This window comes from Sabethes cyaneus, chromosome 3 (genome assembly GCF_943734655.1).
Source record: "Sabethes cyaneus chromosome 3, idSabCyanKW18_F2, whole genome shotgun sequence".
Lineage (NCBI taxonomy): Eukaryota > Metazoa > Arthropoda > Insecta > Diptera > Culicidae > Sabethes > Sabethes cyaneus.
The window spans coordinates 88,196,358-88,222,925 of NC_071355.1; the positions used below are offsets into that span (position 1 = coordinate 88,196,358).

Sequence of the window (26,568 nt, forward strand, 5' to 3'; positions counted from 1 at the left end):
TTATATTTTAAATCGCATTACTAAGACTAGGGACACTATTAGAAGTAACAGGGGTCGATAGGATGCTGCGCTGCTTGTACAGGGTACGCTAATCGCAGGAGTTGCTTGTAGATTAGCTGAAAATAACAAATGAGAATTGTTTATTAATTGGTTAAGCGGTTTTTAAAACTAGACGAAAACATCGAGAAAAAATCAGCCATCGAGGTCAAATCATGACCTATAAAGGCTGGGCACAAAAAAAACCGGGCCGCACAAAATATTGCTATAGAATCGAGGTAGGAGTAGGCATTTATTGTCATAATCAGTTCATTCGTTTACATCATGGCGTCACCGGAACAATTTCGTTGAAATCCCAGATCATCCACTGGAGTTGTTGAATTGTTGAACTCACACAAATCACAGTGAGTGAATCGGATTGGAGCTGTCCGTAGTTGTCATTGTCAGGCACGGTGAAAATTGGACGAGCAGCGCAATCATTTTGAAAATAGATCAACCTCATGTCTTTGTGTTGACTTTATTAATGAAGTCAGATATTCAAATATTTTTTATTACGATAGTCTTTCGAAGAAACAAAGGAGATTGGAGAAGTAATGATACAAAAGTGTTGATAGTGTCTTCAGGGTGAGGCAAGACGGGAAGGAGAAAGAGCGGAAAGTTGTCAGACACTTTAGCATCCGTTCAGCTATAAGGCGACATCCATTTAGTACGTCACGCAAATTTTGACCAAAATCAACCCCCCCTCCCCCCCTTGTCACATTTCGTCACACATTCGTGACCCCCCCTGAGAAAGTATGTCACGTCACGGCAATCCCCCCCCCCGCTTCACAACAACAAAATTAAATATTCATTCCAACCTTTTTATTTAAAGCTATCAAATGAATTTCAGCAAATAAAAAAAGGAAAATTTTCGAGCTTCTTATGTCATCGATTCACGGATTTTGAAGATGACCTTCAATTGCTGCAATCGGATATGCTTCAGAAATCGCTGATGTGCCGTCGATTAATGTTTAGCGCATATCTACGCCCTTTACATTCATCCACTCAAATTCGTCTGATCTAGTTGAAAGAATCAGGACTTCCAGCTGACGTCTTGCAGCAACACGCCTTGGTATAACTTTTCTGAGGGACTTTGTCATTTTGTGTATTTCTTCAATCGTGTAATCATTCAACACTACCTTAGATGCGAAATTTAATCCGCAAGTGGCTTAAACCCTATCCTTCAGAGAGCTTTTGAGTGAGGGGCAGTATAAATTATACCGAAAAACCTTAAAAGCAGCCGTGGAACTTCGGTATGAGTTTTTGTTCATCGATTGAGTTCAGCACGAATATCAAGGGAAAACATTACCGTGGGTCTCTGGGAGCATCCCGTAACCCTTCAGGAGTTTGTGCGACTGCTATTTGCGGTTGCAAAAATCTTTTAGGCAGGACGGTACTCAAGCAGCTCTTCAGCGGTGTACTGCATATTCTGTAAAGCCTTAATGGAGAGTTCATACTACATAGAATAAATGAGTCCTGTTCACACATATATGTTCAAAACAGTGTTCATTCAAAAAATTTAACTATTTGTTTTAAAATCTATCAGTACGTTAATTTTATAGAAGCCTTCAATAGTTGTATCTTCAAATGAAGGCTAAATTATAATTTCCCGAATAAATTTTCCAATTGATTTTTTTTTCATGTGACGTCACATAACTTCATACCCCCCCTCCCCCCTACGTCACAAATCATCACGATTAGGTCAACCCACCCTCCCCCCTATATGCGTGACGTACTTTATGGATGCCCCCTAACCTTTTTCTTAATTACTGGGTTCGCCGTAGAGACGCGTGAACTCGTGGTTCATTCTTCGCCTCCATATACCTTTCTCTTGCACTCCACCAAAGATGGTTCTTAGCACCCGCCGTTCGAAAACTCCGAGTGCTCGTAGGTCCTTTTCTGGCAGTTTCCACGTTTCGTGCCCGTAGAGGCCAGCCGGTGTAATTAGCGTTTTGTACAGTATGCACTTTGTACGGGGGCTCAGATTGTTCGACCGCAAGTGTTTGTGGAGTCCGTCGTAGGCTCGATTTCCGCTGATAATACACCTTTTAATCTCACGGCTGGACAGTGTTAACAGTGAGGCAAGGTATACAAACTTGTCGACTAACTGCCAAAGTGGGCCCTGTCGCACTCGGTATACTTCATTTTGGACGTATTTATCTTCAACCTAATCTTCTCTGCTCCGCGTTTTAGTCTGGTGTACTGATCTTCCACCGCCTCAAATATTCTGCCGACAGCATCCACGTCGTCAGCAAAGCAGATAAATTGACGGAATTTATTGTAAATCGTGCTCCGCATTTCGATTGCCGCTCGTCTTATAATACCTTCAAGCGCAATGTTGAATAGCAAGCAGGAAAGACCATCTCCTTGTCAAAGTCCCATGCAAGATGCGAATGGATTCGACAATCCACCCGAGATTCTCACACAGCACTGGATCCAAACCATCGTAGCCATGATAAGTCTAATAAGCCCAGGACAGATTCTTGTCTACAGCCCGGATGTCGTTGGCTAAGCTCCGTCGCCATGAGCCTCTGGGTTTGCCTCTTATACGCTGTCCTTGTGGATTCCAGTCGAGTGCTTCTCTGCAAACCTCGTCCCCCCTTTTATCAAGGTGTGTCCGATCCACTTCCACCTACGTTCACGAATTTCTGTGGCTATCGGCTGTTGATGATACCGACGATGGAGTTACTCATTGGATATCCAATTATCAGGCCACCAGGCACGAATGATGTATCGCAGGCACCGGTTCATGAATACCTGCAGTTTTTGCGTTGTCTCCGCTGAGACGCACCACGATAATCAGTTGATGCAAACAGCTGGCCAACTTGTCCGGGCCAATTTTTTTAAATTCCGTTCCAATACCATCCTTTCCCGCTGCTTTGATGTTCTTCACCCGCTGGATGGCTCCTTTAACTTCCCCCTTTAATTTCGACCTGCGGTTCGTAGCCCTTGCGAGATTTGTTTAGTCTCTGATAGAACTTTTGTGTGTCATGGAAGCGGTACAGCTGCTCGAATTCTTCGAATTTCTTCTACTGCTGGTGGCGCGTCTTCTCCTGGAAGAGCCGGACTTGCTCCCTCCGCTTCTGTTTGTATCGCTCCACATTCTGACGGGTGGCTCTACGCAACATTTGTACCCGCACTGCGTTCTTCTCATCCAATATCTGCTGGCACTCGTCTTAAAACCATTTGTTACGTCGATTCGGTGCCACACGACCTAAGATGTTCTCCGCTATACTGTTAAAGGCTGTTTTCACAGCATTCCAACAGTCCGCAAGAGAGGCTTCATCCAGCTCACCCTCTTCCGGCAGTGCGGTTTCGACGAGAGATAACGCATAGCTTTCGGCGACATCCGGTTGCTTCAATCGCGTTAGATTATACCGTGGCAGGCGCTAGTATCGTATATTGTTCACAACAGAAGTTTTTGATGTATCTTCACCATCACTAGGTAGTGTCCCGAATCAATCTTAGCACCCGGATAGGTTCTGACGTCTAAATAACTAAGAGGAAAATCAACGTCTTGCCGCAATTCTCTGTGCCGTTCGAAGGGACTCGTGAGTGTCTCCAAAAGGCGCACGTAGCAAGCCACGCGTTTCAGGGTAGCTTTGATTAGCCGCGTGAATTGAATCGAAAATTCGTGCTCGTGCGTTATTCGTCATAACTATTAGCATTCTACTATTTCAATTGTACAGTTTTGTTGGCGGTTATACCTATTAGTTTTCATTATTTTTTAGACCGCCGTCCACTCGTTTGTGATCAGGTTTCTCTTTTCGTCCCTACAAGTATGTCAGGTTTCGGAAGTGAACTAATCTCCTAAGGGCTACGTTAGGATATTAGTTCACTTCCTCCTAGAACATGTGCTTGTCATTAGCTTGGAACAGTTTTTCTAGTTCCTCACATTCTCTGTCGTTCTTCTGGTATATTTGCTTCGCAAGATCGTGGTCACCTCGTTCTGCGCCCGTCAATACTCTCTCTCATGATGTTTATACTGAGAAAAGTTTCTCTTTATCGCTTGCTGGTATTTCTCGTCAAACTAATCATTTGATGCACGCGTTGTTTCTTACGGCATTTCTGACGGTCTACCATACCTTACTCCGTCCGCCTTCGTAGATCGAAGCACCTTGCTCTACGGAAGAAGGTAGTGCGTCATTCTGTTGGATAGCGTAGTCTTCGGCTGTCTAATTATCGAATATTTGGCCGTGGAGGAGAGGTCTGCCGCGAATGGTGTACCATTCGCAGGTTCTAGCACACAATCCGACCGCATTCCGTAGGGAGCATATGTTCATGATGTTGGATCGATAAATTGGGAATAGATGCGACCGTCATCGATTTGGTTCATTTTTCTTTGGGTAGATGATCACCAGTTGGCTGTATAGTTACCTTTGCGGGGGAGGGGCGGGCTATTGAGTCCTATCAATCAGGTCTAGAAAACACTTCCCTATCGACCGTTCATATCCCTGATGATTTCAATGTTCTGTGACGGAACTGCATGTGGAATGCTTGCTACTAGTCATCGGATTTACTTTCGTGCAGGCAGTGCACGTTGACGATGATAACTGAAGAGGCTTAATCCTCAACAAACCCAGCCTCTCATTGATCACCTTCCACTCTATCACGAAATCTTGTATTTGAGGGGGTTAGAAGGAAAGGGGTGTAAGTGACAAAATTGAAAAAATCGAGATAATGATAGGAAACGATACTTTGAGCATGGTTTTATGCATGCTAGAAAATTCATGTCAAAATTTTACCGTTTAATGACTTTTTTAGAAACATGAAAAAAAAGAGCAAAATAAAAGTTGGGTTTCGCTTGGAAGGAAAGGGGTGTGTAAGTGCAAATAACATTTTCAAAAATGTCTTATAAATCCCAAAAATTAAAATGCTTTTCCAAGATTTCAATAGAAATTAGTAAAGTGAAGTTAACAGAACCATAGTGCGTCATTACTTTTGTATTTTAACCTGACGAATTTTCTAGCTGACTTGTAGCTTAACTTTGGATCCGATTTTCTCGAAATTTACTTTTTGTCACTTACACCCCTTTCCTTCTGAGTCACTCATTTCTACTCCACACAGCTGGTTCTCCACTTGTTAAAGACTCCGCCGCTCCGGTAAAATTGGGTTCAACCGCTCCCAAACTTTTTACACTTTCACGCTTTTGCGACATATCTCTAGAATGTCCAGAAAGGAGCATCCTGTTGCCACCTCCGATGTCCAGTAATATGCAGTTCCATGTCCTTCCTGCGTTCATGCTAAGTGTTCCATATCGAATTTTGGCTGTTCGTAGTTGTTGTATTTTGATAGGTTGCGTTACAACGGCCAGATTCCTGTGTCTCGTGTTGGGGCTGCTCTGTTATGTTTAGTGTACGAGATAGCATGTTTCATAATTCTGCTTCCCGGTCCGGGTCAGACATTGTTGTGAGCCGCTATTAACATAGAGTGCAGGCTAGATTGATGAAATGATATTCTACCTTGCAGACGCTAAATGCTGGCACGGTTGGTCAACGCCTAGGCTTCACATAGGCTTTAAACCATCCTGCTAGTGTTACGGAACAGACGAAAAGTTTAACAATGTTTTAGAGGGAGAAAAGTGAGTACGGAGGTGAACATAGACATTTAAAGGGAGTATGTTCTTTCGTGGGTTTCAGAGTTCACTTTTATGTAGTTAATAAAGTAAGTATATACAATTATCGATACTCACAGGTAGCTGCTACTAGTTGTGGTAAATATTTCTTCCAGAATGCGCACTGCCGCAGTCGTGGTCCTCGACCCACAAAGCTTGAGTTCAGACCCAGCTCTAAATAGTGTCTGCCGTGAGCGGTGTGTTTCGGCCATTCTGGAAGCTCTGCGGTTGGAGGATTAGAGTTTGGATTGCTGAAATTAGAATTATTACAGATGTTAATGCAGATCGCTGTAATTTAACAACTTAGAGTAAAAACTTACCCCGTTTTAGCAAAATTGGACCAGTACCGCATGATTTTTCTGCTGAATTCTTTTTCCTCCTCAATATATCCGAGCGCTGGGTTCAGTGGCTCACCGAACACATAGTTAATTTCATCACCGTGCATTACACCGGTCCATCTAGGCCAAGGATTACCTTTGCTTCTGTGAGTATACAGATACATGAACACATTGTTCCCCTCTTCGGCGTATCGTTGAGCGAATTCATTTACGTTGCAAGTGAACTGATAATCGCCCACCATTTTGTCTAGGGCGTCTCTGTTGCTGTTTGGGTTTTCGGGTTCGATCCAATCAGTGTACTCAAACACAATGGCTTGTCTGGCTGCCCCGTTTACATATGGGTTCAGTTCTCTGACTGCTTGTAAAAATTCTTCCCTTGATACAGTAACTCCTTCTTCGTTTCTTAATAGCTCTGTTAAGTAGTAGATAATAAAGTAATATCCTTCTTCAGTATTACTTCCAGTAAGGATGTCTGTCTTTTTGAACCGGCCGCTAGCTAGAGATCGCTGTGGCGTCTCATCAAGGAATGCACCGTCGACAACTGGAACGAAAGGAAACTCGCAAATCCCTAAGGTGCCCCACTCGTTATCTACTAGTAAGTTGGGGTCTTTGGCGCGGAGGCACTCGATAGTCTCACTTAGTTTCGTTACATCATGTGGACATTTCACAGCCTCGGCCAAACGAAGAGCTCTGTTGAAGGAAAAAAAAAGATTAACTCGTTTTATCCTAGGCTAGGTGTTCGAACTTAGCATACCTAAGCGTAGCTTCTTCGCGAGAAACCAAAGCCCAAGGGGCAGTAGGTGATCCACTTTGTAGAATAGCACGCTGGAACAAATCCCTTGAAAGTGCTGACAACAAATGCAAGGAAACGGAGACTGCCCCAGCACTTTCACCGAATAGTGTGACCCTACCAGGATCACCCCCAAATCTATGAATATTATCACGAACCCACCTAGAAAAACGAAAGGAAATTACTTTTCATAGCGCAACGGAAAGCGTTGGCAAATCATACCGTAGGGCCAAATTTTGATCGAATAATCCAGCATTTCCAGGAGCTTCGGGTGTCCCCAGAAACAAAAATCCCAAACTAGCAACGCGATACTGCAGTGAAACTACGACGACATTCTCTTCCGATGCCAGCGTTCGGTGGTCATACACGTCAAGAGTTGCAGTGCCCGAGTAGAATCCTCCTCCGAAAATCCACAGCATGACAGCGGCATTCTTTGGTCGCGGATGTGGCACAACCACGTTAATATAAAGACAGTCTTCCGATAGTGGCGTATTTGCGTTCCACATAGTGGCACCGGCAAAGTCACCAAACACGGTGTCCACAATCTGAACACACGAATTTGGTGGTTTTGTCGCATTAAGAACCCCCACCCACTTTTCGACCGGTCTAGGATGTCTGAACCTCAATGGTCCTAGCGGAGGCTGTGCGTAGGGGATTCCCATCCAGGCGTCGACTTTCTTTCCACTGGGAGCTTCTAACGTGACTCCCCGGATTTTTCCTTTATCCGTGGTTACAACCAGCGGATCATTATCGGATGAATCTGAAGTTGTGGAAATTTGATTATTTATATTTTGTTTTCATTTCAACTGTCGATTGTAACGGCAAACGTTTACCTGCACTAGATTCTCTCCTCGTCAAGCCTCGACGCCGGGTAGTAGTGCCATGGACAAGTTCGCGCTCTAGCGTACCTAGTTCAGCATCTACAATTCGAACAGAATCCCCGTGACCTATATATGGTGTAAAAAATGCATCTGAAAATTGAATTACAATACACGGATATAAAAAACAACAACCAACAAGGAATCGATAAAAATGCATTCAAAGGGAATATGTTTTATGTTCTGGAAAGCATACTCGGAGTTATTTGCATTATTTGAACTCACACAATTGTTTGAAAAAAAAAAAGGAAAAACGCATTTCATTACAGTACGGAAGACTTACTGTTTTCTTTACATATTCATCCAGGAATGTGCGCAGCTGAAAATTGTCATTCTGATTGTAGCGTTACAGGTTTTACCGATCGTTCATTGTGCCTATAGTTCATAATGCCTACCACCCATTATGCCTAGTCCATATGCCCAAAGTCCGTCGCTAACTCCCATGATTGATTGGTAAGCGAGTGTGTAGATATCTCTATTAAGGATAAATGGTCGTTTCTTCATTTACAGCAGTGATTGCCAAACTGCGGCCTACGGGACGCATGCGGCTCTTGTATATGGTCCTTACGGCCCGCAAACTGATTTGATGGATGGTGAATTAAATTTGTTAATGTCAGAAGTCATTCCGGCCCGCGGATCTAATGAGGAGATTTAAGTTGACCCACATCATGCCTATACCGTGGACAGCACTGATTTACAACATCATCAACGTGCACTGTGACCGACGCTGAGAAGGAAGTGTTATGGAGGCAACGCCAGCTATTCGCTATAGGACAGTGTTTCCTAAATGGGCGTTCGCAAACCCCCGGGTTGCACCAATAATTTAGTTTGCTGTAGAATGGCACAGGAAATTCCGTCAGGGGGTTCGCGTACCAAAAAAGGTTGGGAACCGCTGTCATAGGACATGAAGATCGTCAATGGGGATCTGAACTGAATGACCAGGTCGGTAGGGAAGCCATGTTTAGACCAGTGATAGGGTCCCACACCCTACACTTACTACCAATACGAACGATAATGGTCAATGATGTATACACTTTGCAGCATACCGACGCCTGGTGATCCACAAAGCCACTTGAAGATGTGACCATCGTAAAATGAGCCAAATGAACCAAGGTTGCCGGTTCTCCTCTAACATTAGTAACATACGTTCCCTACCGTGTGCGGATAATGACTCTGACGTACAACTCAAGGCAAAGCCTTCCTCCTCGGCTGAATATTAAGCAGCTAAACAATCTACTCGTCGCAGGGAACTACGCGCGAATACTGGATGAGACACTGCCTTCTTCCGAAGAGTTAGGTGCATCAACCCTCGTTAACGGTTGGAGAAGAATATAATCGGCCATCATCGGAGAGCCTGCTACCACAGTACTAGATAATTGGTTTGATGGGGAATCCCGACAAGCAGTGGAAGGCTTAAAAAACTAACCAAGCGTTGCCACTAGGGAAAATTTGACCAAATTAGGCTTATTCGCGACAAAATTTGGACACCCCTAAACACTCACAGCTTCGGAAATACATTAACAATGAGTGAAATATTTTGCAGAGTGGTAGACGTATATCAGTTCTTTCTGAAAATATAACGCTTGTTTATATTACAAGCGCTCAGCGTAAAATGGCGTCGAAAGAAGAGCAGGTGCGAAAAGCAATTGTGTGCGGTCGCAATGAAAATCCGAATCTCTCGTTAAGAAAACATTCCAAAAAGCTTCCTCCAAGCACTGTTCACAGTGTTTTAAAATCGTTCGATACTCGCTTGAAAACAGCTAGGAAGAACGGAAGTGGAACAAAAACGGATCTGAGGAACCACCACAAGGATGCGAAGGTAAAACAAATATTACCGAGGAGACCAGATCTTTCTGTACGTACCATTGCTCGTAAAATAAAAAATGTCGCCAACATTCGTGCACATTTCTAAGCAACGACAAGGCATGAAGTCTTTCAAGGTGAGGACTGTGTCAAACCGTAATGATAAGCAAAATACGACGGCCAAAGCACGCGCTTGTAAGCTTTATCGTGAATATTTAACGAAGTTTCCATGCGTTATAATGAACGATGAAACGTATGTACTAGAAGACTTTAAACAGCTTCCTGGTATGTCTTTTTACACTGCCATGAAACGGAATGGCGTTGCAGAGCATTTTAGGACAAAGAAGAAAGCCAAGTTCCCCAAAAAATATTTAGTATGGCAGACCATATGCAGCTGTGGTCGAGCAAGCAAAAGTTACATCACTACGGGAACGGTTAACAAGGAAATATACCGTAAAGAATGCCTGCAGAAACGATTGTTACCGTTCCTACACATTCATGATTGTACCGAAGGAGGCGAATCCACCTAACTGTCCAGAGTTACGCCCCACCGTGCGGTATTGGGCTTTGGTGAAGAGAGAGCTGCCCCAGCACAAACAACAAGCAACAACTATAGATAAATTTCGAAAATCTTGGACAAACGCAGCTAAATTGGTTGCCAACAAGTCTGCACTGACCCTCATGGCAAGGGTAAACTCCAAAGTTCACCAATTTTTCATGCAGATCAAATAAGTAATGTTAATTTGATTGATAATTATTAACGATACACACATAAATGATATAAAATTGTTTCATGGATTAAACTTCTAGCAAATTTGTTTTATTGCAAAATTGAAGTGTCCAGATTTTATCGCGAACAAGCCTTACCGATAAGCAAGAAACCAGTTGACCACAGTCCACTGAGGAGTAAAAAGCGCCACAAGGAGGATAGTGATAGTGATGAATTATAACAACTATTCCGGAATAATGTGACGCGCAAGTTCTATAAAAAGGTAAACTAATCCCGTAAAAGATAAACTCCGAAGCTTGATATATGTAGGGATGAAAAGAGTAATAAGAGAATAGTCCCTAAGTCGCCCCATTTTATGAATCGATAGACCAAACCGTGTAAAAAAGTACTTGAGTGTAAACAGTTTTTCGATGAGCATCTCAATAGCGATATGACAGGAGGTAGAACGGATGTAAACCTGAAAGTTTCCACAACGATAACGGCGTTTCGGCTAACGAGCAATTCCAGCTCAACTAGCCAAACGATTTGACCCGACTATTTTTGATTAGAAAGAAATTTTTCTGATGTGTTGGGTACCACGCAAGAACTCATTTTCCACTTAACTTGTTTTTTTGTGTATTTAAAAATTAAGTGTGTTATAAAATGTCAATTATCTCAAAATCATCCCCTCCGATTTGCATCTTTTTTAAGATAGCTTAAATTATGCCCTAAAATTTGATGCTGAGCTAACGATGGACATGATTTCGGATTTTGACAAATTTTGAAATTTGACAAATTTTTCAAAAATATCGAAATTCTGCAGTATTTGGTAAAACTTAAACAAAATCAAATTCTCCGCATCATTTTGAACAAATTATGTCATATGAACTTTTTTCTTATGCCTATCCGTTTTCAAGTTGAGCCATTGCAAATCATTTTCAAAGTTTTTGTCACCCCGCCCCCCCTTGGAAATTGGCTTGAAAAATCGGTGCATAATTTGTAGGATATGAGTTAAGTTTTTTTTTATAAAATCAATTGTCTGTGGGCTCTACAGCTAGAAAAACTCGAAAAATGAGTGTACGAGTTGAGTTTACGCTTCTAGCACGAAATAGAAATGGAAGTTCAAAAAGTGGAATTTCCGAAACTCGCCCAAAAAAATTTCTTTCGTTTTTGTCTTTTAGTTCGTAGATTTTTGCATGAAAAATAACAACAGCAAGCATAGATTTGGTTTTTACGTTTAAACTTTAAGTTAAAATGCCCAAAATCCATTTTTTTGCTCGATTAAAAAATTCTTTGTTTTTTTTCGCCCCCCCCCCCCCACTTCAGTGGCCCAACACCGGACGGACAAAAACTTTTTTAAATATTTGTAATGGCCTTATTGCAAATTTAACATCTGAAAAGAAAAACCCATGATAAAAATCATAAAATGTTAGTTATCGCAAAACCTCCCCCTCCGATTTCCCTAATTTTTTTTAAAGATAACTTAACCAATTAGAGCTATGTGTTGCTTGTTCAATCGTGTGTACAGTTTTTTGATTTTCATTGTTCTAGTGATAGTTTTAGACGAAGATTAAATGTACTATAGTTAGTTGTAAAGTAATGATTTATTCATGTAGACGTTGTGGTCAGATGAGTTAATGTTAATAAATGTTAAATGTTAAATTATGCCCTAAAATGAACAGCTGGTCCATCGATCCAGATTTTAGGGCACCAGATCACCAGATTTAAGGGCATAATTTAAGCTATATTAAAAAAATGCAGATCGGAGGGGATGGTTTTGAGATAATTGACATTTTATAATTTTTATCATGGTTTTGAAAAGTTTTTCAGTGTAATTTTTTCCCCTTTGACGCCATTTTGATCAAATAAGTAGTTTTCAAGATATGTATGGTGTTTTGAAAAAAAGTAATTTCATTTCTAAAGACGCCCTTTTGAAAAGTTACTCTTGACGAAAAAAAATCAAGTTTAGTGGAAAATGAGTTCTTGCGTGGTACCCAACACATCAGCAAAATTTCATTCCAATCAAAAATAGTCGGATCGAAAATGACGTTTTTTCAGCGTTTTGAGCTGAAATTGCTCTAACGTTCTCGAGCAGATGCGAAGAAATAGGACAGCTGCAGACTATTAGAACCGCCAGAAAGGACCGACTTTCGGCAAAATTCTATAAACATGGTAACCCAAACCGCACATTTTAGGCACTTATGACTGCAGAAACTTATTTACGACTAAAATTAGTCATAATTCGGTTGTCACAAATGGTTTGTAACATCATTGGATAATTCCCCACGCTATATCCGAAGACACTTATTATTTAACATTCATCTTCTTCTTCTTCAGCAGCATAGAGCCGGGGTGGCTCGTGCTGTTTCAAGCACTCGTCTCCATTCAACTCGGTCTTGGGCCACTCGTCGCCAATTTCCTAGTCGTCTCAGAAGTCGCAAATCGCTCTTGACCTGGTCGAGCCATCGTGCACGTTGGGCCCCCCTGTTCCTGGTGCCGGTTGTTGAAGAGGACTATTTTCGTCGCACAGTCGTCCGGCATCCTTACGACGTGTCCGGCCCACCGTAGCCTGCTAACTTTCGCTAGATGTACGATGGGAGTCTCCCCAAGCAGTGCCTGTAGCTCGTGATTCAAACGCCTCCGCCACTCTCCGCTTTCAGTTTGTACTCCGCCAAATATCGTCCGCAGCACTTTCCGCTCAAACACGGCAAGGGCGCGTATGTCCTCCGTAAGCAGCGTCACGGCTTCAAGTCCATAAAGAACTACCGGTCTAATAATGGTTTTGTACATTGTTAGCTTCGTGCGGCGGCGTATGCTTCCTGATCGTAGCGTTTTACGAAGGGCAAAGTAGGCCCGATTTCCCGCTTGGATGCGCCGCTGGGTCTTCTTACTAGTGTTGTTGTCCGCGGTCACCAGCGATCCCAAATACACGAACTCTTCTACCACTTCGTTCCACTAGTTCGTCGCCGTCAACGGTTACCGTCCGTGGGAGGCGCACATTTGTTTCCTTTGAGCCTCTTCCTTTCATGTATTTGGTCTTCGATGCATTTATTTTTAGCCCAATTCTCCTAGACTCCGCTTTCAGTCTGGCGTAGATTGCCTCCGCAATCGCAAAGTTCCTGGCAATCATATCGAAGTCATCTGCAAAGCCTAGAAGTTGGCTACTCTTGGTAAAAATCGTGCCTCTCGTTTCAATGCCCGCTCGTCGGATCACCCCCTCAAGAGCGATGTTGAACAGCATGCAGGATAGACCGTCACCTTGTCTCAACCCTCGTCGCGTCTCGAAGGGACTCGAGAGTGTCCCAGAGATGCGTACGAAACACGTCACTCGATCCAATGTAGCTCTGATCAGTCGCGTCAGTTTGTCCGGAAAACCGTATTCGTGCATTATCTGCCATAGCTTGTCTCGATCGACTGTATCGTATGCTGCTTTGAAATCAATAAAGATGTGATGCGTGGGCACGTTGTACTCCCGACATTTCTGCAAGATCTGCCGGATAGTAAAAATTTGGTCCGTAGTTGCGCGAGCCCCCATGAAACCCGCCTGATAATTCCCTACGAAACCTTGGGCTATTGTGGTGACAGCCGGCGTAACAGGATCTGGGAGAGTACCTTGTAGGCGGCATTTACCAGCGTAATACCACGATAGTTGCAGCAGTCTAGCCGATCACCCTTTTTGTAGATGGGACAAACCACTCCTTCCATCCATTCCTCCGGTAGCTTTTCCTCCTCCCAAATCCTCGAAATAATCCAGTGTAGAGCCTTTGCTAGCGTTTCTCCGCCATGTTTATAAAGCTCTGCCGGTAGGCGGTCCTTCCCAGCGGCTTTATTGGTCTTCAGCAACCTGATTTCTCGTTTGACTTCTTGGAGATCAGGTGCTAGGACATCACTATCTTCCATGGGCGCTCCTAGGTTAATTTCCGTTCCGCCTCCTTCTGCGACTTCGCCATTGAGGTGTTCATCGAAGAACTGCTTCCACCTGTCGACCACCTCGCGCTCGTTTGTAATTAGATTCCCTCCCTCGTCCCTACACATGTCAGGTTTCGGTGTGTAGCCCTTCCGAGTTTGGTTCACCTTCTCATAAAACTTGCGCGTGTCATTAGCTCGGAATAGTTGCTCCAATTCTTCACGATCTCTGTCCTCCTTTTGGCGCTTTTTTCTCCTCAGGATCGTGGTCAACTTGTTCCTAGCTCGTCGGTACTTGGCCAGGTTCTCTCTAGTGGCAATACTTAGATAATTTTTCCAAGCATTTTTTTTCTCCTCCACCGCTTGTTGGCATTCCCCATCAAACCAATCATTTTGTGTACTCCTCCGAGGCTCAATACCTAGTGCCTCGGTAGCGGCCTCTCCGATGGCCGAGCGTATTCTGCCCCACCCGTCTTCGAGGTTTGAAGCACTTAACTCCTCGGAAGAAGGCAGTGCCTCATTCAGTACTCGCGCGTAGTTCTCGACAGCTTGTGGGTTATCTAGCTGCCTGATGTTCAGCCGAGGAGGGCGGCTTTGACGTGTCCGGTATACGGTGGACAGCTTTGAGCGCACATGTACTGCTACTAGGTAATGGTCAGAATCGATATCCGCACCCCGACGGGAGCGTACGTTCGTGATGTTAGAGAAGAACCGGCCCTCTATGAGAACGTGGTCAATTTGGTTCATTGTACATTGGTCAGGTGACCTCCAGGTGGCTTTGTGGATATCCTTGCGCGGGAAAAAGGTGCTTCGGATCACTAGGCCTCGGGAAGCTGCGAAGTTTATACATCGTTGGCCGTTATCGTTTGTGTCGGTGTGCAGGCTATGGGGTCCTACCACCGGTCTATACATTTCTTCCCTACCGACCTGGGCGTTCATATCCCCGATGACGATCTTGATGTCCCGTGACGAGCAGCTGTCGTACGTTGCCTCCAGCCTCGCGTAGAACGCTTCTTTCTCATCGTCGGGTCTACCTTCGTGCGGGCAGTGCACGTTAATGATGCTATAATTGAAGAAACGACCCTTTATACTCAATACACACATTCTCTCGTTGATCGCCTTCCAATCTATCACGCGATCCTGCATTCCGCCCAGCACTACAAAGCCCGTTCCCAGTTCGTTGGTAGCGCCACCGCTCTGGTAAAACTGGGCCTTTCCGCCACGTATCTTCCATACCTTCTCTCCTTTGCGACAGATTTCCTGCAGAGCTACGATGCCGAGTTTGCGGGGTTCCAGCTGTTCAATCAGCACCCGCTCGCAACCTGCGAAATTTAGCGATCTGCAGTTCCAAGTCCCGAGTCTCCATACGTCGTCCTTGTTCCGTCGCCTAGGTCGATGCCGAATATTCCGCTCCGAATATGCTTGAATGTTGTTAGTTTAAGTTTATTTAGGTGTGTAGCCGTACTGGGGCAACACTACCGAGTCTCGCGATGGGGCTGCCATCTTATAGTGCCGAGACTCACTACCTCCTTCCCGGTTAGTATACGACCTTAGTTTCCACCGGGGTTGGTTACCCGATCTCCGCTAAGGTTGCTCGTATTCCGGCTGGTACCACGAGGAGGTCGGGATCGGAGTTAACATTCATGCATGTCAGATTTCTCTTTATAGGGTGTTAGTATTGGTCAAAACAATAGGAGTGACTCCTATATAAACTTAAAAATTGAATTAATATTTTTTGAAACGATGGTTCTACAATTGATGAAGGGACGGTAGGGAAAGAAATGAAAATTTTTTTGGTGAAGGTGGGGAAGAGCGGAAAGGAAGGGGGGGGGGGTATTGGTAGCTATGCTTGACAAGTAGTCATTTTGACTCCTACCTTTTGTCCAATACTGGAAGGTGCATGAGTCGAACCAAGCTGTAATCTGAGATTACAACCTTACAGATTACAGCTTGGTTCGACTTATGCACCTTCCAGTATTGGACAAAAGGTAGGAGTCAAAATGACTACTTGTCAAGCATAGCTACCAATACCCCCCCCCTTCCTTTCCGCTCTTCCCCACCTTCACCAAAAAAATTTTCATTTCTTTCCCTACCGTCCCTTCATCAATTGTAGAACCATCGTTTCAAAAAATATTAATATATATGTATGACCGCATTTCAAGGTCAAGACTAAAAACTTGAGATTAGTCTAAAAATTGAATTTTGTGAAAAACCCGAGATAGAATATTTCAAGATCTTGTTTAAATTCATTATTTTGACCAATACTAATATCTTGTGAAGAGAAATCTGAGGTGCACGAAAGTTAACTAATAAGTGCTTTCCGACATAGCGTGTACTGTAATACATTTCTCTGTAATACTAATACCAATGCATTGGTATTACATTGCAATGTAATATATACCCCTTTTGTACAAGGGTAAAATTCGCAAATGTATGAACGAAAATAATATATAAAAAATTCGAAGTCTTCTATTTTTTCAAAAATCTCTAACGAAATTTCTTGGACATCTTTGTAAAATTAGATCTGGAAAAATATTGTATGGACGGTGCAAAACTGTTGATTGTTTGTGCCGTTCTTTACATGTCACCTGCAACAAGGCTAGAGCACCTTATCGCTCTTGCTTCGTCGGAATTACATATTTCCGTTCTATCCGATATAAATTATTGGATACTAGCTGTAACCAGCGCGCATCGCCTCGCGTCTAATTGAGAGCAAATTGGAGGTACGCTATGTAACGCTAACGCTATGTAACTCTATGAGGTGCAACAACGTTACTTTTGCTCGTCTTGAATGCAATCTGGTATGATTGGTTGGAGTGTTTGCTTAATGTGGGCGGATATTACCATGAAAATACGATGCGTGTTAGCCGCGATTCTCAGCGCGGGCTTTCAGAGAAAGACTCCGTTCCTATGAAATAGACCAAACTCGTGTTTTTAGTATTTGACTTTGAATTGCTGACAGACGAACAGCGTCACACGCAGTACCTTGCAAGTCGTAAGGGCCTGCATAGTGTCGTCGTCCTGGCAGTAAAAACAAGTTAGATTAAAACTTCTCGGTCGGTGGTTTCTACAGTTGACAGAGGAAGAGGCACAATTTGTGTCTAAAAATAGCCCAACTACATAAGGTAAATGATTTTGAAATGGACCTAGTCGAATTCTGATCTTGAATGGACCTATTTTTAAATAAGAATTATAGGATATAATTATAAAGTCTTTGTACTGTATTTAGCTTTTATGTTTATCTTTAATCATTTCTGAACGTAAATATACTAAAATTAAATTAAAATTATAGCCAAAACTACTTTATTGCCGCGTATTTAAAAGTTGCTGTTTTTCAGCGTTTTGGCAGTCACCATAGAGTATTTTCAAACTGTTACTACCCGGAACCCTTCTGGTTTGAAATAAAACAATGCTCTTAAATTGATGCTAAAATATTTGTAATTTCGATTTAGGTATTTAAAAGTTCAGTAAAACCAGTAAAATCTTCAAATTCCTTAAAAATGTTAACCCCCTTTTTTGATCTTGAATGGACCTAGTATTGATTTTAGAATGGACCTAGTTTTGCGCTCCGAGACATCACTGCCGGTAGCTATCATTGCCTACCACCAACGAACACGCCGTTCTATATTCCATAAAACTGCTTGTTGTCACTATAGTATCTCCGTTTATAATTAATCTATAAGCACGGGATATTGAAAGTTGGCTTGATTTATAGCCTAAATAAAAACTGAATTATATTGATAAAACTAACTATCACTCATCCTTTTTCGTAGTTGCTTCGTAGTGTTTGTACATTGTAGCCTCTAGTTTTGAAACTAAAAAGTCTTCCTAATTAGTTAGCTAACATATGTCATTTTATGCTTAAAATAATATAAACTTAATTTGTACAAAATCAGTATTGTACAAAAATTTTAACCATCATTGATTAAAAGATAAGATGGATCAAAAGATAAGAGGGATACTAACTGCCTTCTGTTAAGGGACTATGCCTCCTTTTCAATTTTTTAAAACCTAAATTTTTTAATTGATTGTTTCGAAAGATTAACATTTTGACCATATGTGTTTGAAGTCGTTTGCATGAATTCCAAATATTGACAAAGTTACAGCTATTTGTACCGCGCATGTCTGGAGCGCTTAAACAACGAGTAAAAACTTCAACGTCGTTTTTCTCGAAACCAGGTTTTGAAAGTCGGTACCATAAATATCTCAAGAACGGCTCAAGCAATTCTTATGATTCTTTTTTTGTTTGAAAGCCAACAAAATTATCTAGTGTTTGACCCATCCTTTTCTTGATATTGTAATTTTTGTATTTTTTAGAAATGTTTAAAGTCAATTTTTTCGCTTAAAAACCATACTTTTATGTATCAATGTCCGCCATTTTGTTATGTGTTCGGATTCTAAAAAAGGATGGATCAAACACGAGATAATTAAATGTTCTTTCATGTCGTATTGGAATTTTTCAATTCGGATAAGCCCCCAGCGCCAATCCATGGTACCGCAATTCATGTTTTTTTTGAACGACTATCTTCAAGGAGCCGTAGGGGCAAGGGGAAGAGGTTCCCTTATGAAAACAAAATCGGTCTTTTGGTCGATTGACAGATAGATTAAAAATCAGTTTAGCAAAATATTCAAAATCATGCAACCGGACTAACGTTGTAGTCCGTCATCCATGGTCGTATCTTATACTCAACCCCTCTGATTTTTTTCTTGGGGGATGTAAAGTTTTCTTTAAGCACCTCTCCCCTTTTGACTTGTGACAAAATTAATACCTCCTTGTCCACCGAAATTGAGTGACCCTGAGATCTAAAATATTCGACTGTACCAGATAGAAAATAGGAAGGTTCATCTATTTTCTATCTGGTACAGTTCTTCATCGACTATCATTTAAAATTAAAACCTAGTATCTAACCTTACCTTTAAACCTAGTAGAATTACCAAGTTTAATTTTTTCAAGCACCATTTACAGTATGATTTCGAATTTGACAACAGATGCGTGTCGCCTATGTTGCCAAAATCGAAACCGTGGCAAAATCTAGACCATTTTTTAACTGAAAAAATTGCATATAAATGTGTCAAAAATTGTATAATTACCACTAATTAACGAATTTTTCACGATTGCAACGGTTTAAATACTAATAATTAAGTAACTTTTAAGTATTCATTTAGACCCAAATTGTCCTATGAATTATACGAATAAATTATAAATTATAAATAATAGCATAAACCGATGACATCAGAGACTCTGGAACAAGTAGGCCAACTGCTGTTTCCTTGAGTGGACAAGGCTAAAATACTCAGCAGGTTGCTATGCATTTCCTTGCAGCATGAAAGATTTCGACACTTCACAACTTACCTCATCAATTTAAAAAATTTTGTAACAAATAACATAAGTTGCTATTAAAAATGTGACTTTTTCATAATTTTTTCGTGTGTGAAAATCTTACGTAAGAAATGATTAAGCCCCCCTCCCCCCCAAATAAGATTTTGTAAGATTTCGCGGAACCCCCCCTCCCCCCATAATGCCTTACGTAATTAGTGCACGGCCCCTAAGAATGCTGCCTATAGCCACTCGTCAAAATGTGGAACAATGCCAAAAGAAAGAGAGGCAGCAAACCAAAGAAGAACTAGACCAAACCCGTGCTTTCAGTCTTTGAATAACAAAAAAAAAGTTCAGTCAGTCTTTGACCTTGAAATGCGCGGTCAGCCATTAATATTAATATTTTTTGAATTTCTACAATTGAAGGAGGGACGGTTGGGGAAAGTAATGAAAATTTTTTGGAGTGGTGGGGAAAGAGCGGGAAGGTGAGGGGAAGGGGGGTTATTGGTAGCTACGCTTAACAAGTAGTCGTTGTGACTCCTACCTTTTCTGCAATGCTGGAAGGTGCAAGGGTCGAGCTATAATCTATGATTATACCCGGATTTTAACTCACAACACCCGCCAGGGCATATGGCTCGCTGGTACCCGTGTACCTATGAACTGCAGAGGCGCTGGACAAAAAGAGATTGCGCCACTTCCTTGTTAAAGTAGCGACGTAGGGTAATTGATCTTGAATGGACCTATTTAGCGCTTTTTAACACCACCACTCGCACTCCTGCTCAATTTACTCGTCATTTATAAATAATATGTGGTGATGTTACTATTTGTTGGAAAGTACCACCTTTTTTCTACATTATCAGTACTTTAAAAATGTATAATTGATGAAACTTTTATTAAATATATCGTTTTTTGCCAAAGCCTTTTTTTGATCTTGAATGGACCCAACACGATCTTGAATTGGACCTATTTTTGATTTTGAAATGGACCTAAATTTGGATTGTCATAGTTTCTTCCATGTAAATGAACAAAATAATAACAAAGAATTTTTTTTAATAGTACAACTACACTACTGTTAGTTATTAATAGGACACAAGGTTGAACAGCTTTTACCTTTCTTATACTCTGTTAGAAAGGTATGAAAGTCGGTTGAAAAATTTGAAATCAGTCACAGTCGCCGAGGGTCTTGTTTTTATGTCAGCCCAACTATTGAACAATGTGACTGTGACTTGATATGCGTTATGTATGTATCTGTGTGTGACATTTGTATATTGGGAATTTATTATTACCTGTTGTTCAGATATGGTTGAAACGATTTCTACGTCATAAAAAAATTATGTCGCCTATTAGTTTCAAAAATTTAAACCATTCATTAAAAATATGTAATATAACTTGTATTAAACGTAGTTTATCAAGTACAGTGGGGTTCGAGTTTTTATTTAGTGACTACATATTTCGAAAGGTCAGACTTTTACTGACGTAGGACTACGTCTTACTGCAAAGTATCTAAAGGTTTGCGACAGCCCCTGTCGAACATTTTGAATATAAAACCGTTGCAATCGTGAAAAATTCGTTAATTAGTGGTAATTATACAATTTTTGACACATTTATATGCAATTTTTTCAGTTAAAAAATGGTCTAGATTTTGCCACGGTTTCGATTTTGGCAACATAGGCGACACGCATCTGTTGTCAAATTCGAAATCATACTGTAAATGGTGCTTGAAAAAATTAAACTTGGTAATTCTACTAGGTTTAAAGGTAAGGTTAGATACTAGGTTTTAATTTTAAATGATAGTCGATGAAGAACTGTACCAGATAGAAAATAGGAAGGTTCATCTATTTTCTATTCACACACAGATACATACATAACGCATATCAAGTCACAGTCACATTGTTCAATAGTTGGGCTGACATAAAAACAAGACCCTCGGCGACTGTGACTGATTTCAAATTTTTCAACCGACTTTCATACCTTTCTAACAGAGTATAAGAAAGGTAAAAGCTGTTCAACCTTGTGTCCTATTAATAACTAACAGTAGTGTAGTTGTACTATTAAAAAAAATTCTTTGTTATTATTTTGTTCATTTACATGGAAGAAACTATGACAATCCAAATTTAGGTCCATTTCAAAATCAAAAATAGGTCCAATTCAAGATCGTGTTGGGTCCATTCAAGATCAAAAAAAGGCTTTGGCAAAAAACGATATATTTAATAAAAGTTTCATCAATTATACATTTTTAAAGTACTGATAATGTAGAAAAAAGGTGGTACTTTCCAACAAATAGTAACATCACCACATATTATTTATAAATGACGAGTAAATTGAGCAGGAGTGCGAGTGGTGGTGTTAAAAAGCGCTAAATAGGTCCATTCAAGATCAATTACCCTACGTCGCTACTTTAACAAGGAAGTGGCGCAATCTCTTTTTGTCCAGCGCCTCTGCAGTTCATAGGTACACGGGTACCAGCGAGCCATATGCCCTGGCGGGTGTTGTGAGTTAAAATCCGGGTATAATCATAGATTATAGCTCGACCCTTGCACCTTCCAGCATTGCAGAAAAGGTAGGAGTCACAACGACTACTTGTTAAGCGTAGCTACCAATAACCCCCCTTCCCCTCACCTTCCCGCTCTTTCCCCACCACTCCAAAAAATTTTCATTACTTTCCCCAACCGTCCCTCCTTCAATTGTAGAAATTCAAAAAATATTAATATTAATGGCTGACCGCGCATTTCAAGGTCAAAGACTGACTGAACTTTTTTTTTTGTTATTCAAAGACTGAAAGCACGGGTTTGGTCTAGTTCTTCTTTGGTTTGCTGCCTCTCTTTCTTTTGGCATTGTTCCACATTTTGACGAGTGGCTATAGGCAGCATTCTTAGGGGCCGTGCACTAATTACGTAAGGCATTATGGGGGGAGGGGGGGTTCCGCGAAATCTTACAAAATCTTATTTGGGGGGGAGGGGGGCTTAATCATTTCTTACGTAAGATTTTCACACACGAAAAAATTATGAAAAAGTCACATTTTTAATAGCAACTTATGTTATTTGTTACAAAATTTTTTAAATTGATGAGGTAAGTTGTGAAGTGTCGAAATCTTTCATGCTGCAAGGAAATGCATAGCAACCTGCTGAGTATTTTAGCCTTGTCCACTCAAGGAAACAGCAGTTGGCCTACTTGTTCCAGAGTCTCTGATGTCATCGGTTTATGCTATTATTTATAATTTATAATTTATTCGTATAATTCATAGGACAATTTGGGTCTAAATGAATACTTAAAAGTTACTTAATTATTAGTATTTACATTGTCAAGTGCACGAATTCGTTAGCGGTAAATGCGTGATGGTTCGTCAAAAATAAAAAGGTCAGCAAAGCAGTTGAATTGTCTGATCATGGAAGCGATGGGAGAGTTGGCAGCATATTGCGTTGAATAGGAGTCTTCCTGTAGAATCATTCTGGGTCGTAAGACTCTTGAAGGTGCGTAGAGTCCGATTTGCGATAGGATGTCCGGTGCATCATATTCGCCAGTTAAAAGCTTGCAGCCAAACAACGATTGCGAAACCTCTCTTCGTCGACTTAGCGTGCTTAAACCCAACAGACGACAGCGGCCTTCGTACGGTGTTAAGTTTTGCTGATCCCTCCACGGAAGGTGACGAAGTGCATGTCGAACAAATTTTCACTGTACGTTTTCCAGTCTGGCGGACCAGATAAACTCGTGCGGGTTCCAAACGATGCTCGCAAATTTCAGCGTTGACCGTACAATAGAGCAATAGAGAGCTTTGAAGCAGATCGGGTCATTGAATTCACCAGCAATCTTAAATATGAACCCAAGACTACGATTGGACTTGTCAACGATGGCAGAAATGTGGGACTTCATGGTGAGTTTCTCGTCAAGTAATACTCCAAGGTCCTTCACCTGTTCTACCCTATTCAATTTTGATCCGGAAATTTCGTAATCGAACTCTATTGCGCTTCTAATGCGATGGAAACTGATGACGCAACATTTCTCCACACTCAGTAACAATTGATTCCTTACGCACCAGTCACTTAACAAGTCCAGAAGCTTCTGCAACATTCTGCAGTCCTCGATTCTTCTGACTTCAAGATAGATTTTCAGATCATCAGCGAAGAAAAGCCTTCCATCTTCATTGAGTAGTAACGCTGCATCATTTATGTAGATACAGAATAGCAATGGTCCCAAATTGCTACCCTGTGGCACACCAGAAGCATTTGTAAACGCGGCAGGCCGGCAGTTGCCAAGTTGTACGAAGAGTTGCCTATCCGTAAGGTAAGTTTCCAACCATCTGCACAATCTTGTGGTACACCCAAGTTTCTCCAACTTGCTTAAAAGAATAGTATGATTAACGGTATCAAAAGCGGCCTTCAAATCAGTCTAAACTGTATCTACTTGCGCTTTGGCGCTCATACTATTTATGCAGAACGGTGTGAAATTCACCAAATTCGTTTCTACAGATTGCCCGGGATCATTCCAACATATTTCGTTGCAATTTCCTATCTCAATCCCGCAAGGCAGCCGCAATCCCTTATGATATCACGAGAAATATTTTTGTTTAAAAGTAGCTTACACAATTAATGTATAGCTGTACCAATGAAACAAGTGCTTGATAAGCTACTATACAACAAAAGTGTTTCTTGGGATATATTGTTCTTCTGTTCCCAAATATCTTGCCTGCCGTATGTGGCCAGAGTGGGGTCTGTGTTTTGCTTCAAAGGAAACCGCGGTCATTACAGATCTGTACATTAGACGCAACGTAGTGCCAATTCCAACATAAGACCATGTCGTGTGTCATCTAGAAGAGGCAAAGCAGTTCTTTGCATACTACTTGACGAGGACACGTTTTTAGACGATTTAGATTGGATCAATGCGAATTAAGTGAACGCTAGTGAGTTTCTGAGCATACACCAACATTTATTGACAACCTCAATGCTGAAATACGTTCTGTTCGTGAGGGGATTAAGGGATTTACAATAGATAATTGATATTATTTGTTTTTTTATGAATTTGTTTGAACTTTGGTTTTTATGAACTTGTTAGAACTTTGTTGACTGTTTCAATATTCTTTCAATGTCTATCTTTTTAAATAAAACTTGATTTTTGATGTTTCAAAAAATCTTACTAAGAATTTGTACGGGGGGGAGGGGGGATTGGCCAAAATCTTACAAAATCTTATATAGGGGGGAGGGGGGGTTCAAAAATGAGGAAAAAGGCCTTACGTAATTATTGCACGGTCCCTTATGAACCGTCCTATGCAAAGTGCGGATGCGTAAATTATCATGAAGTTTCGGATGCTTCTAGGCTTCGCAGTTTAAATCGATCTCAATGATATTACCGTAGAACTGTGGAAGAGGTGCTTAGACCTCTCACGAGAAAAGCTGCGAGAACTAGGTTCATCAAGAGGTCTATCAAAATTAAATATATCGTGTCAATAGAGAGCTCGTAGTACTAGTACTGGGTACACTTAACACTAGTGATATGTGACATCAGGGTGAGCCGTCAGATAAAGTGGCAGATATGGCCACGAGCAGGGCCTTACATGAATTGTGCAATTAGCTAAAACCTCGTAATTTGCAAATCTACACTATTCACTGTCTTTAAGATGCTAGTTCTAGGTTTTAGTTCAGGTTACGTTAGGGGTGACCGGAGAACAGCAGTCCAAGACCGAGTGATCTGGATGCGTGTTGGGTACAGCACTGGATTGGATTGGATGTTTCAGAAAACATCAGAATTTGACAGAAAAAGTACTGTAAATTATCTCGTGTATCTCAGAGGTCATACGGCCTGTTGTAGGTTGCGAACAAGTTCCTTTGAAATGCATTGTGGGCTCGGATCAAAATAGAAATAGAAACACATATGGTGTGACATATCAAATCACAACAATCTTCAACAATGAAGCTAGTGTCCATAGTTGGTTTCTAGAAGAACCTATGACTATTTTCGGATACATCTTAGATAATTGTTTCCGGCTTTGAGATTCAGAATCTAATGCTATAAGCGTCTTATTTAATCTGTTATCAAAACCAAGCCCCTGACAAGACGCCACATTTTCGAGGTGAGAATTGCATTAAGCAAAGATTCAAAACAATTATTGCATCTCATTTAGCCATATGAATAAAAGAGTTTGCTTTAATTCTTCCATAAGGTTTACACGGGCAAAGCAAAGCAAACTGTTTTATTCATACGGACTATTGAGTTCATAGCGTTAGAGCAGATATTCCGGTTATCTTCGTTGCCATTATAAGGCTATGTGGTAACATCAAAAAAGTGTTTTTTGCTGAAAAAATAGAAAATTAGGTTAGGTACCTCTGATTTGCTCTCAATTATATGAGAGGTGACACACGCGGGATATAGCTAGTTATTTCATAAATGATAGTAATTATCAAAGAAAGAAGTTATAATCTTTTCTTGGCGGATAGGCAGAATGTTAAAGTCCATCAAGAAATATTTAAAATAAAGTTCAAGGTTGATTCGCAATTGGTATAACAATGCTTATTAAGTAAGTAGCGTAAATATACATCGCTGAGACAATCAGATATAGATATCATTTTTAAAATACTTAACTACTTATTTTATTACTATTAGATTGATAACGATGTTACATTACACGGGACGATATTCGTACATATTACCTGCAGACTGCAGTAGACGTTGGATATGTCATTTGGTAAGGTAATGTGCATGTACAGATGAAGAAGGCAAGGCAGATACAAGATAGTAAAGTATACATTCGAAATCAGAACATTCACAGGCACATAGAGATCGTTGCGATAAAAGCTGGAAAAATAGATAACTTCAACGACAAAATGATTTGAAGAGGGTAAACATACGTATAGATTGAAAAAGCGAGCCAATAAATTTGGAGTAGATTGAGAAAAAAGAGAACGAGTAACAGTGCAGTGAAGTTTAAACCATAATTACCTGAATCTTTATTCAACGTTGGCTCTTCAGCTAACGATGACGACGATTGCGAGGATGACGATAACAAGGATGATGATTGTAACGAGTGTTTCGATCCTAGCTGGTGTGCAGCCGAACTACCGATGTCATGATGTCGACAGTATACTGAATGGACCAGGATGGAGTAGAGTCCCAAGCTGCACAATATTAGATGTCGAAAGTGGCATGGACCTAGCAATCGGGTGATTAGGCCTCGGATCTCCATGGC

The 26,568-nt window shown here is 41.1% G+C and overlaps 1 protein-coding gene across 1 annotated transcript; it reads right to left on the reverse strand.

Moving 5' to 3' along the window:
- LOC128742694 (acetylcholinesterase) lies at nt 1–26,568 on the reverse strand. The gene is made up of 7 exons (XM_053839132.1): nt 26,322–26,568; nt 7,612–7,725; nt 7,001–7,538; nt 6,743–6,940; nt 5,971–6,678; nt 5,729–5,901; nt 1–116 (listed from the first exon to the last, which is right to left on the reverse strand). The coding sequence occupies exons 1-7, from the start codon at nt 26,563–26,565 to the stop codon at nt 1–3; spliced, it is 2,091 nt and encodes a 696-aa protein (XP_053695107.1). The 5' UTR covers nt 26,566–26,568.

Excerpts from the sequence above, each read along its gene's own strand:
- LOC128742694 (XM_053839132.1), bottom strand. The coding sequence starts at position 26,565 with ATGGAGATCCGAGGCCTAATCACCCGATTGCTAGGTCCATGCCACTTT. Across the intron at positions 7,726-26,321 it reads AACGTTGAATAAAGATTCAG|GTCACGGGGATTCTGTTCGA; the intron begins GTAATTATGGTT and ends CACCATATATAG. Across the intron at positions 6,941-7,000 it reads GATCAAAATTTGGCCCTACG|GTGGGTTCGTGATAATATTC; the intron begins GTATGATTTGCC and ends TCGTTTTTCTAG.